This window comes from Eubalaena glacialis, chromosome 4, assembly GCF_028564815.1.
Source record: "Eubalaena glacialis isolate mEubGla1 chromosome 4, mEubGla1.1.hap2.+ XY, whole genome shotgun sequence".
Taxonomy (NCBI): Eukaryota; Metazoa; Chordata; class Mammalia; order Artiodactyla; family Balaenidae; genus Eubalaena; species Eubalaena glacialis.
The window spans coordinates 176,983,372-176,995,888 of NC_083719.1; the positions used below are offsets into that span (position 1 = coordinate 176,983,372).

General features: G+C 47.0%; 1 protein-coding gene across 1 annotated transcript; it reads right to left on the bottom strand.

Moving 5' to 3' along the window:
• Window positions 1-778: 778 nt before the first annotated feature.
• WDR83OS (WD repeat domain 83 opposite strand) lies at window positions 779-12,504 on the bottom strand. Its single transcript, XM_061188712.1, has 4 exons — window positions 12,398-12,504; window positions 1,876-1,981; window positions 1,275-1,372; window positions 779-1,180 (listed from the first exon to the last, which is right to left on the bottom strand). The coding sequence occupies exons 1-4, from the start codon at window positions 12,445-12,447 to the stop codon at window positions 1,114-1,116; spliced, it is 321 nt and encodes a 106-aa protein (XP_061044695.1). The 5' UTR covers window positions 12,448-12,504; the 3' UTR covers window positions 779-1,113.
• Window positions 12,505-12,517: the final 13 nt, after the last annotated feature.

Sequence of the window (12,517 nt, forward strand, 5' to 3'; positions counted from 1 at the left end):
CGGGGCTAGGGAGTGGCCCGGCGCGTCACGAGACCAAGGCGGTAGCTCTGGGTACCGCTGGGGGCAATGAGGGCGCTAGGAGCGCAAGGAGGCGCTGGGCGCGTCCCACTCTCGGGGTGCTGGTTCGGCCAGAGGAGCCTTTAGCCTCTCGTGGCCTCTATGGCCTCCATGTGGACCTCGAGTGCCCTTTTGTCCCCCTGGGCGCAGAGGTCTCAGATTTTCCTACGGATGCTGCGTTTGCCTTGGAGGTAGAGTATGTGCCTAGGATCCTAGGGTATTCCGTTGACTTTCTGGGCTAGGGTCCGCGAGGGACCTAGCTTGGCTAGGAACAGAGGTTAATGGGGGCTCTGTTCTGTCCTATGCATGGAGACGTAGAGTAACCGCCTTTACAGTGCTGGGGAGGGGAAGCACCCAGCCTTGTTCGAGAGATCCCGGTGTCCTCTGATGAGGAGTGAGAACATGGCAGGTGGGGGAGAACTCAGTCTTTCATGCCTTCCCCCAGTCCCTACCAGTCCATCCGATTTGCTGACATTACCCCCATTCCTCTGATAAGAAAACCAAAGCACAGATTCCTTAGATCAGCAGGGCTGTCTGCTGAGTTGCCAGAGGGCAGGGATCACTGTTCAGTCTCTGGCAGCTGACTTAAGGCTGGAGTCTTGTGAAATAAGCAAGTGAACTAACCAAAAGGCTCCAGACTGGGGACCCCACCCCAAGCCTGACTGAGTGGAGGAACTGGAGCCCTTCCCCCTGTTATGACAAGGCACAGGAGAGAGAGGTCTCAGAGAACAACCACAATGCAAAAATTTATTATTAACTGGTTTCAACAAGAAAATGAGTGGATACACCTAGAAACATGGATAGTATCTCCTCCAACAGCAGGCAGGGAGGGGAAGGAAGGCAGGAGGGGTAGGCCTAGGAGATTGCCCTCTCTGCTCCAGCGAAGTGGGATCCCAAGGACAGGGCCAGGTTCCCTCCATCCAGCTGCAGGCCCCAAGACTACCTCACCCAGGGAAGCCCAGGACTGCAGCTGAGGGCAGGAGGCTGAGCAGCCACGGGCCAGGCCTAGGGCAAGGTGGATAGAGGGGTCCAGGATGTGACCCCTCTAGGCTGACATCACCAGGGGGGCGTCATGGGCTGAGGGTTCTGCAGATATGACATCACCACGGCAGAGATGGACAGCCTGAGATGGGAGAGAGGTGTCAGTCCAGGATGGATAGGCTTGGGGTCCCCTTCCCCTCACCCAGGAGTCCCTCCCTCTCCAGATCCAGCCTCACATGAAGCTACTCATCATCTGCTTAGTGTCCTCAGAGCTCCGGGAGTTGGCAAAGCTGATGAAGGAGCAGTAGACAGCGACCCAAGCGCACCACTTCAGCTGGAAGAGGTAGGTGGATGGGTGGGTTAGGTCGGTGAGAGGCACCCCATGAGCCCCCACAAGGGCCATTCCCAGGCACCAGTTCCAACCCCAGTTCCACCTGATGCAGCTCAAACCCTGAGCTCCAGGAGTCTCTCAGTTCCAGACCCCCATAGTTAACTCCAGGTACCCGAGTTCTGGTCCTACTCCCTGTCCTGCATCTCTGACCCCACCATGTCCCCTCAGGCCTAAGGAGCCTGGCCCTTGACATCCCCCATCGTGCTAAGGACCCCACATTTTCTCCACCAGTCCCCACCAAGTTGCATTAAAGCCTGGCCCCACCCTCAGACTGACGTCCTATGTGCCACCCTGACCTGGACACCTGGCTTCCCCGACAGCCCTAGCCTTCTTCACCCAGCATCACCCCAGCCCTGCCCCCTCAGCACTGGTCCTGCTTCATTCTGAATCCACGCCTTCCCCACTGTCAGGCGGAGCTACGGGGAAGGAAACTCAGCCCTGCCCACCTTGAGCATGAGACCACACATGCTGAAGATCATGCCAAGGAGGTTCATGTAGTCCGGTGTTGGGTCATCCAAGGCTGGGTTACACTCGCTCGGCGGGGGCTTGTACCTGCAGCAGGCTCAGGGTCAGGGGTGCTCAAGTTCTGCCCCCAGGATGGGCAGGTGCTCCCCTGGGCCTCCAACCCACAACCCGAGGCCCATTCCCATTGTTAAAAATAAAACCACAGGCCCAAAATGGAGTCACTTACGCTAGGCCATGCCACTAAACTGGGGCTTAGTACCTCACCTAATTGGAGCTTCAGCCTCCCCCAGAAATGTAGTCTTAACCAGTCAGTCAGGAATTTTCTGGTCAGTACCAATGAGGCAGTCTGTCATATGGGCCCCTCTCCCCTCTCCATCCCCCAAAGGAAGAGGTAACCCACCTAATAAGACCCTTTTATCCCAAAAAGGAGGTGACTTAATCTGAAATAATCCTTTTTTCTGTTTATGACTTCCTTGTCCTGTCTTTAAAAACCTTTCCCTTTCTGTAGCCCTTTAGAGCGCCCCTCTACTTGCTAGATGAGATGTTGCCTGATCCATGAATCCTTCAATAAAGTCAATTAGATCTTTAAAATTTATTCAGTTGAATTTTGTTTTTTTCAACAGATCTTGTGGCAGCGACAGGATCCAAAGTGAACCTCTGACAGCATTCGGGGACAACGAGAAAAATAAGCGTGGTACCCATGAACCCCCTTTTTGAGTCCACTGTCTTTCTCTCCGTTTCTGGGGGCCATGGGTAAGTTCCTCTCAGTTCTGAGCTCTGCTCTCTTTGTGTCACTCCCAATCTAATTGGCTTTCCAGCCAGTTCCCCATTTGTCTGGAATCACTGGTTCCACGTTGGGAGCTGCTGGAAGTTCGGACCACAGTTCCTCATTTGGTTGGAAACCCCCAGCCTTGGTTCTGTTCCTAGATTCCATGTTGGGAACTGCTGGTGGTATGGTCTGCTGTTCCCCATTTATTTGAGATCCTTTCCCAGATTCCACGTTGGGCACTGCTGGTGGCAGCTGCGGCTCCCCATTCGTTTGGAATCAGCCCACAATCCCCATTTGGGGTCTGCCGGTTCAATCCTTTCCCCCAGCCCCAGGTTCTGTGTAGGCAGTTGGTGGTGGTGTGCACAGGGCCTTTTTCTTGGCCAGGCCGCAGTAACTGGTTACAGCTGGAATGTTAAGGTATTCATGTTTGTCTGTCTTGCTTTGTGTAGATAAAGCCAGCTAAGAGAGATGGGAGCTTTCACCTTTAATGAATCAAGCATGCCACCCATCAGCATACCTGCCTTTTTTATGTCTAAGAACTATAATCCCAAAAGCTGTAAATATCTACAAAAATGGCAAAATATTACTAAAAACAACCTAGAATTACAGTGGCCACTGTGGGGAATGTGTCAGTGAGACAAGATTGTTTATTTCAGAAGTGCCCTTGAGGGACTTCCCTGGTGGCACAATGGTTAAGAATCCGCCTGCCAATGCAGCGGACACGGGTTCGAGCCCTGGTCCAGGAAGATCCCATATGTCGCGGAGCAACTAAGCCCGTGCCCCACAACTAGTGAGCCTGAGCTCTAGAGCCCATGAGCCACAACTACTGAGCCCACGCACTGCAACTACTGAAGCCCGCGGGCCTAGAGCCCATGCTCCACAACAGGAGAAGCCACCGCAATGAGAAGCCCACACACTGCAACGAAGAGCAGCCCCCGCTGTCCACAACTAGAGAAAGCCCGCACGCAGCAACGAAGACCCAATGCAGCCAAAAAACAAATAAATAAATTCATTAAAAAAATAATAATAAGTGCCCTTGAAAGTGAGGGTTTCCAAATTAAGCAAACAGAATGGGATACCTATTTTCATTGGTATATGGAAGCTTCCAAAAGGCTTCAAGTTTCCAAAATAGCTTCATTAAAAGATGGGTTACAAAAAGGCTAATGGACAATCAAAAACACAAGAAGTAGCTAAAACAAAAGAGGATAGGGCTGACATGACTCCTACTGCTCTCCTCTCTCCTTTTTTTTTTTTATAAGGCTTTTTTTTTTTTTCTGGCTGCGTTGGGTTTTCGCTGCTGCACGCGGGCTTTCTCTAGTTGCAGAGAGTAGGGGCTACTCCTCGTTGCGGTGCGCGGGCTTCTCATTGTGGTGGCTTCTCTTGTTTTGGAGCACGGGCTCTAGGCGTGTGGGCTTCAGTAGTTGTGGCATGCAGGCTCAGTAGTTGTGGCGCACGGGCTCAGTTGCTCCACGGCATGTGGGATCTTCCCGGACCAGGGCTTGAACCCATGTCCCCTGCATTGGCAGGCAGATTCTTAACCACTGCGCCAGCAGGGAAGCCCCTCTCTCCTTCTTTACCTGAGTACTCATGTTTTACTGATTTTCTTTCTGAACTGCCTTTCCACTCTGAAGGGACTATTCAACAGTTACCATGTAAGAGAGAACTACCCAAGGTTGCAGACGAACCTCCTCGGGTATCTTTCACTCTTTGGTCAAAAATGGAACTAAGGGCCATAGTTAAGGCATTTCCTAAACCTAGGGAGGAACCCCAAAAGTTCTTTGAAGAATCTGGAGTCATTATCAGGGCCTGGACCCCAGGCTGCAAAATCTTTATCAGCTTGTGCACATGCAGGTAGGACCTGGTGAAGCACCAAATGGACACAGGAAGCAAAATGGCAAAACCCGGAGGATCTTCAAGATCCTCAACCAGAAAAAGCTGGTAAAACAGCACCTGACCTTTTATAAGCCATTCCTAGAATCTTCCCTACCCCAACTGATCGGTCTATTATTCAAACATGCAAACCAAAGAAAGATGAATCGGGCCAACTTTAAGGCACGCTTGGAAGCCCTCCACCTGTGGCGTTCCGGTCCCATATAAAAGAGTCACTCAACCTGCTCTTAGCTGCCCTATTTGCAAATAGATTATCTCCTGAGATTATTAGTGCATTGATAAAAAGACAGAAAATAGGATGGGAGACCACCAGTCTGATGGAGCCAGCGACCATAGCTGAGCACTTTGAAACGACCTTAGAGCAAGACCACAAGCAAAAATTTTCCAAGTTGTTGGCCTTACAGCTACAAAAGCTCCAAGGCCAGAGACCTAACATAACACCCTCCTAGGGGTCCACCATCAAAACGCTGGCCCGAGGCCCAGTGTCTCACATGTAATCAACTGGGACACTGGAAAAAGAGATTGTCCTCAAAGGTCTTATGCAAATTCTTCAACTTGAGTGCCCTACATCTACCCCCTCAGTATTCCAAGGGATTCTCCAATAAGCTGTTATCAGTAATTCCCTTAAACAGCCAAGGGGAAGCTAAAATTAAAATTAATGGGAAACCCTGCCAAATTCCAGTCGATAATGAGCTACACTTTCTACTTTTATTTATGTATTTATTTTTTAGTTGCAGCAGGCGGGCTTCTTAGTTGCAGCATGCAGACTCTTAGTTGCGGCACACATGCGGGATCTAGTTCCCCGACCAGGGATCAAACCCCTGCATTGGGAGCGTGGAGTTTACCCACTGGACCACCAGGGAAGTCCCTACACTTTCTACTTTAAATCCCACTCCCATAGGACGACAAATCCCTCAGAGTGAAAAAGAGGTTTCCTTAGTAGAAGTATCTAATAAACGTTCAGAGAGAATTTCTACCTCAACCAATACAAATGACTCTGGGACCTTTAACTGAAAAGCATTCTTTTTTGCTATGTGACATAGCCCCAGTCAGTCTATTAGGTAGAGATCTGCTTTCTAAGTTAAAAGGGCTAATACATTTTGTTTCCAATGGAGACCTCACCGTAAAATTTCCTGACCAACCTGAACCTGATGTTCTTTTACGTTCTTACAATCTGTCCTTGACGTAGAAGAGGAAGGATTCCAACAAAAGTCCCCTAATTTAACTGAGGTGCCCAAAAACCTGTGGGTTATTTCTAATACTGACACTGGGACAATAAAAAGTACAGAGCCTATAAAGATTCAGAGACACATAACTAAACCTCTTCCTCAATTACCTCAATATCCACTAAAGCCTGAAGCCACACAAAGCCTCACAACAAAAGATCTCATCTCCCAGGGGGTAATCATGCCCTGTATTAGCCCCCATGACACACAGATCCTGCCAGCCTGGAAACCTAATGGGTGAGGATGGAGATTTGTCCAGAACTTAAGAGTTTTTTCCTCTTTCCCCCCAGGGAAAGGTTTTGTTTGTTTGTTTGTTTTAGTTTTTATTGGAGTAGAGTTGATTTACAATGTTGTGTTAGTTTCTGCTGTACAGCAAAGTAAATCAGTTATATATGTTTATATATCCACTCTTTTTGAGATTCTTTTCCCATTTAAGTCTTTACAGAGTATTGAGTAGAGTTCCCTGTGCTATACAGTAGGTCCTTATTAGTTATCTGTTTTATATATAGTAGTGTGTATTTGTCAATTCCAATCTCCCAATTTATCCCTCCCCTCAGGACTAAAGAGCTATTAACGAGATAGTTATTCCCCATTTCCCAGTTGTCGCAAACCCAGAACACCCTTTTGTCATGAGTGACACCAGACTCAAAATGGTTCACTGTTGTAGACCTTGGTTCAGCCTTTTTCAGCACCACTGTAGACCCCAACAGCTGATTATCTGTTCGCCTTAAGTTGGAAAAATCAGCAATACACCTGGACAGTCATGCCTCAAAGGCTCACTGAGGCCCCTTATTTCTCCCAAGTGCTCCACCAAAATGCAAGGACCCGCCAGTCCCGAGGAAATCAACTGTTTTACAATAGGCAGACGACCTCTTGCTGTGCTCAGTAACCAAAGAGGCATCCATAAAAGACTCCAAGTATCTGCTGCAACAGTTAGCTGAGAAGTGATGGAAGAAATTTTCACATATTGAGGTATGGGGAAGTCATCCTAGCTCATACATGACTGGGCTTGAACTTTTTTTTTTATTATTAATGTATTTGTTTATTTTGGCTGCACCGCGTCTTAGTTGCAGCATGCGGGATCTTCGTTGCGGCATTTGGACTTCTTAGTTGCAGCATGCATATGGGATCTAGTTCCCCAACCAGGGATCAAACCCGGGCCCCCTGTATTGGGAGCTCGGAGTCTTACCCACTAGACCACCAGGGAAGTCCCCTGGGCTTGAACTTTATGCTAATTAGAACAGACCGTCTTGTGGCCTGTCAAACAGACATTGTACATGTGCTTTAACCATTAAAACAAACAGACAAAAAAAGGAATACAGTTATCAGACTGTTCAGAACGTCCACTTTGAAGATAGGGATAAATGTCCATTCACCCCATCCCTAAGATGCCAATGCATCAACTCCTTTGAAGATGAGGTTCCCTTCCCCAAAACTAAGGTCATGCTGACTCACTGTGTGTGTGCTAATCTGTCTCTTGAAACCTCGAAGGAATGTACCCCGTTATGTTTGATGTTTGTTCTTTGTTCTGACAAGACAGAACTGTGCTTCAGGCATCCAAATGGAGCCGGGTGGTCATTGTGGATGTGGATATATTCCTGCATCACTGAGAACTTGAATTTTCTGAACTGTATCAAACTTAACTACACCACTAGCTATTCTCAAAACAATATCTGCTAGCAGCTGCCAACTGCAACCTTATGGTCTCAAGATCTCCCACTGTAACTATACAACCACTTCAGACCCCAACCAATCCTTGCTTGACAGGCACCCTTACTTCTTGCCAGTTCCAGTTATAATTCCCTTTTTATTCTTTGTCTGCACCTCGTGGCATGCGGTACTTCCCTGACCAGGGATCAAACCGGTGCCCCTTGCAGTGGAAGGGTGGCGTCTTAACCACTGGACTACCAGGGAAGCCCCAATTATAATTCTTGACAAACAAGTTATGTAACTGCAGTTTTTGCCTATATAAGCCTCTGCCATTTTGTAGTCTGGCAAAACACAATTCAAGGGCTTCTTGAATCTGTGTTTCCTGGGCTACAGTCCTCAGTTCGGCTTGAATAAGATCCTTTTTAAAAAAAAAATAAATTTATTTATTTGTTTTTTTTTTGGCTGTGTTGGGTCTTCGTTGCTGTGTGCGGGCTTTCTCTAGTTGCGACGAGCGGGAGCTACTCTTTGTTGCGGTGCGCAGGCTTCTCATTGTCGTGGCTTCTCTTGTTGCAGAGCACGGGCTCTAGGCGCGTGGGATTCAGTAGTTGTGGCATGTGGGCTCAGTAGTTGTGGCACACGGGCTTAGTTGCTCTGCGGCATGTGGGATCTTCCCAGGCCAGGGATCGAACCCATGTCCCCTGCATTGGCAGGCAGATTCTTAACCACTGCACCACCAGGGAAGCCCTAAAATTCTTATTATAGGTTGGTTGTTGATTATTTCCACTGACAAAAGGGACATAAACTCTGCAAGGAAAAATTACAATTATCTCTGTATACTGTTCATTACCTAGTGCTGAAGGAACCCAGCTATCTCCAAAAAGGATTAGGCTAAACCAAGAATGTCCTATGCCTATAACTAAGCGACAGCTTTGTGGATTTCTAGACTTGATTGGCTATTGTAGACTATGGGTTCCTAATTTTTCTCTATTGGCTTTCCCACTCTATGAACTTACTAAACTTTTAGTCCCTGAGCCCCTTCCTAGGGAAGATAAACATAAGCAGGCTTTTCTAAGACTAAAACAAGTGCTGTAAGAACCGCCAGCCCTAGGCCTACCTAATTACTCAAAACCTTTCACCTTATTCGTGCATGAAAGAGATAAGCAAGCCCTGGCAATGCACACACAAGAGCATAGCAATAAACATAGCCTGTTTCCTATCACAGCATACAACCGGATTCAGTTGCCAGTCCCTACACCAACTGTCTTAAGGCTATAGCTGCAGCTGCAAAGTTAGTAGGAGCCTCAGCAGATCTAACCCTAGGTAATGGCATTTATTTACAAACTCCTCATGCTGTCCAAAGTCTTCTTAACTCTGAAATGACTCAACATTTCTCTGCAAGCAGATTAACCTCCTATGAGATCCTTCTGCTTCCACTACCTACTCAACATCTTAAATGTTGCAACATCCTTAACCCTGCTACATCACCACCCCTGCCTGACAAAGATGAGCCCCATGACTGCCAGGTAAGAACATCCTGATCTAATCTTGCTGATGGGTCCTACTCTAAAAATGAAAAAGGGATACTTTGTTTCCAAGCTGGTAATGATATTACTAACCAATATGAATAACTTGAAAGGGAAACTTCCCACAAACTAAAGCAGCAAGTTATCAGATGACAGACTGTTAATATTTATACCAATAGCTGGTACGTCTTTGGGGTCATCCATGATTTGGGGATCTTATGGAAACAAAGGGGTTTTCTTATGTCCTCTGGGCCCCCAATCAAAAATGGGCAACAGGGCTTCCCTGGTGGTGCAGTGGTTAAGAATCCACCTGCCAATGCAGGGAACACAGGTTCAAGCCCTGGTCCAGGCAGAACATGCCTCGGAGCAACCAAGCCTGTGCGCCACAACTACTGAGCCTGCGCTCTAGAGCCCACGCCCCTAAAGCCTGTGCTCTGCAACAAGAGAAGCCACTGCAGTGAGAAGCCCGTGCACCGCAATGAAGAACAGACCCCACTCGCCACAACTAGAGAAAGCCCGCGCACAGCAACGAAGACCCAACACAGCCAAAAATAAATAAATAAATAATTGTTTTTTAAAATGCTGAAAAAAATCCATTTATTTTTTTTTTTTTAAAAAAAGGGCAACAAATAAACTACCTTCTTACTGCTATTCTCTTACCTTCTGAAATTGCTGTCATTAAAATTGAGGTTCAGACCAAAAGGACTGAACCTGAGTTCCAGGAATGCCCTAGCTGACTTTCATGCAAAGACAGCAGCAACAGAGTCTATAAATATTATGGCACTGGGAATTCCCTGGTGGTCCAATGGTTAAGACTGGGTGCTTTCACTCTGGTGGCCCAGGTTCAGTCCCTGGTCGGGGAACTAAGATCTCGCAAGCCGCACGGAGCAGCCAGTAAATAAATAAATAAGGCACATATGGATGAAGACCATTCTGCTTCAGCAAAAAATGACCCCTCATTGCCTGACTGTGGCCATCCTGATGTCCTTGTAACATGGCACCAGTCTGCTCCTGAACAGAGACATTTTTTTTTAAATTTTTTTTTTTCTTTTTTGGCAACACCATGGGCGGCTTGTGAGATCTCAGTTCCCCCGCCAGGGATTGAATCCTGGCCCTCGGCAATGAAAGCATAGAGTCCCAACCACTGGTCTGCCAGGGAATTCCCTGAACAGAGAAATTAAGATGCACAAACAATGGTTGTAAATTAAATGAACAGACCATACTTTAACTAAACGTGAAACCCTTCCTCCTTTTTCTTTTCTTTACTCTGGTATTGACCTGGAAAGATAATGTTTTCACCCTTCTCTCCCAGGCCATTGCTAAGGGAGGTAAGCTTTCAGACTGCTGGATTTGTCAACAAAGATTACAATCTATCCATGATGCTAGAGACCCCCTGGTCATTCCTGTGACCAAGTTCTCTTCTATTCTCAAAGTCACAGCAAACTACAATCGAACCCCCTAAAAATTTCTTACGCAGTTCAACTTGTACAGCCAGAACAACCTATGCCTTGTTGTTTCCTTTCTCCCATCATAACTTACATACTCAGTTAGACATAATTACCTAGTAAATCTTAGTGCATTTGCACCCCCATGTTCCCATGATAATCTAGATCAGATTTGCCCCCAATCACTAAGAGATCTCACCAGCAGCAACCATCTTTGCAAGGCATTTAGAACAACACTTTATTCAGGATGGGAGATTCTCTTCCCGTACGTGCTGAAAACCTAACTGACACCTGGTTGGAATGGGTAAATGCAGTAATTCCTGTGACTGAATCCATTAACAGTACCTCCTTAACGGGAACGGTTTGTGTCCCCATAGGGTCTTTGTCCATGGTGGTTATCATTCTTGTTGGGCCTCTGAATGCCTAGATAGTCAGTGCACAGGGGGCAATACCTCTTAGGTTATGTAACTGGGCCCCTAACATTCCACAAGGGAACTAAGACACCTCATTGGTCAAATCCCCTGGATTTACATCATCAAGTTAAAAATAACGATGAGCGGGACTTCCCTGGTGATCCAGTCGCTAAGACTCCACGCTCCCAAGGCAGGGGGCCCGGGTTCGATCCCTAGTCAGGGAACTAGATCCCACATGCCACATGCTACAAGGAAGATCCCACATGCCGCAACTAAGACCCACCGCAGCCAAATAAGTAAATAAATAAATATTTTTTTTAAAATAACGATGAGGATTTCATGACTCAGGATTCATTTCCTTCGGCAGGGCCATCAGCCCAAGAAAGATCCTTAGATTCTCTGGCCAAAGTTGTTCTTTATAATAGAATAGCCCTTGATTATCTTTTAGCTGAGCAAGGAGTGTCTATGCTGTGGTCAGTACCACCTGCTGCACCTGGATTAACCCTTCTGGATTAGTTGAAACTCTATTATATAAAATCACTGAAAAAGTCAGTTGGCTTAAGAAGGTGACTCCTTCAACGGGAACTTTCTTTTTTTAGCAGGGATCAAACCCGTGCTCGCTGCATTGGAAGCGTGGAGTCCTAACCACTGGACCCCCAGGGAATTCCCAATGGGAACTTTCTTTGACGTATTTGATTTTGCCTGGTTTGGATCCTGGGGACCATGGCTCCGAAGTGCACTCCAAACATTGTGAATTATCCTGTTTATTATAATAATCTCCCTGGTGCACTTAATCTCTCAAAAGCTTTAAATGCATACTCACTGCCACTAACCACCAAGCACAAGCTCTCCCTAAGACTCGAACATCAGAAAAGTAACAAAAAAATGACCAACTTAAAAACTGTGAACCTGAAGCCAGCCAGGACCTGTGACTATCACAGGGGTTAAGCAAAAACATCATAACCTATGGTTAGCCCACAAAGGAACAAGAAAAACTGCAAGAACCTCAGAGCAGTAGCTGAGAGTGGCACTCATGCCTTAAGTTTTGATCACATCTCTCAGTTAAGCTGAGAGTCTGATTAAGGTGGGGAGGGTGGGAGGAGGGGGCATTGTTAAAGAGAAAACCACGGGCCAAAAATGGAGTCCCTTATGCTAGGCCAAGCCACCAAAGCAGGGCTCAATACTTAACCTAACCGAAGCTTTAACCTCCTCCAGAAATGTAGTCTTAACCGGTCAGTCAGGAATTTTCTGGTCAGCACCAATGAGGTAGTCGGTCACATGGGTCCTCTCCCCTCTCCATCCTCCAAAAAGAAGACGAGGTAACCCCACCTAATAAGACCCTTTTTTCCCCAAAAGGGAAATGACCTAATCTGAAATCACCCTTTTTTCTGATTATGACTTCCTTGCCTTGCCTTTAAAAAACCTTTCCCTTTCTGTAGCCCTTTAGCGCTCCCCTCTACTTGCTAGATGGGATGCTGCCCAATTCATGAATCATTTGATAAACCCAATTATATCTTTAAAATTTATAGCTGAATTTTTTTTTTTTTTTTTTTCGTTTTTTAACACCATGACAACTAGGATCCTCACCTCAGCACTTTGTTGGGCCTCCGTGGGTCCGACATATTGTTCGCGGACATAGCGAGTCGCGCCTCTTCCGCTGCGGGAGTCTCAGCTTCCGGCGGCTTCCAGCTTGGAAACGGAGGATGT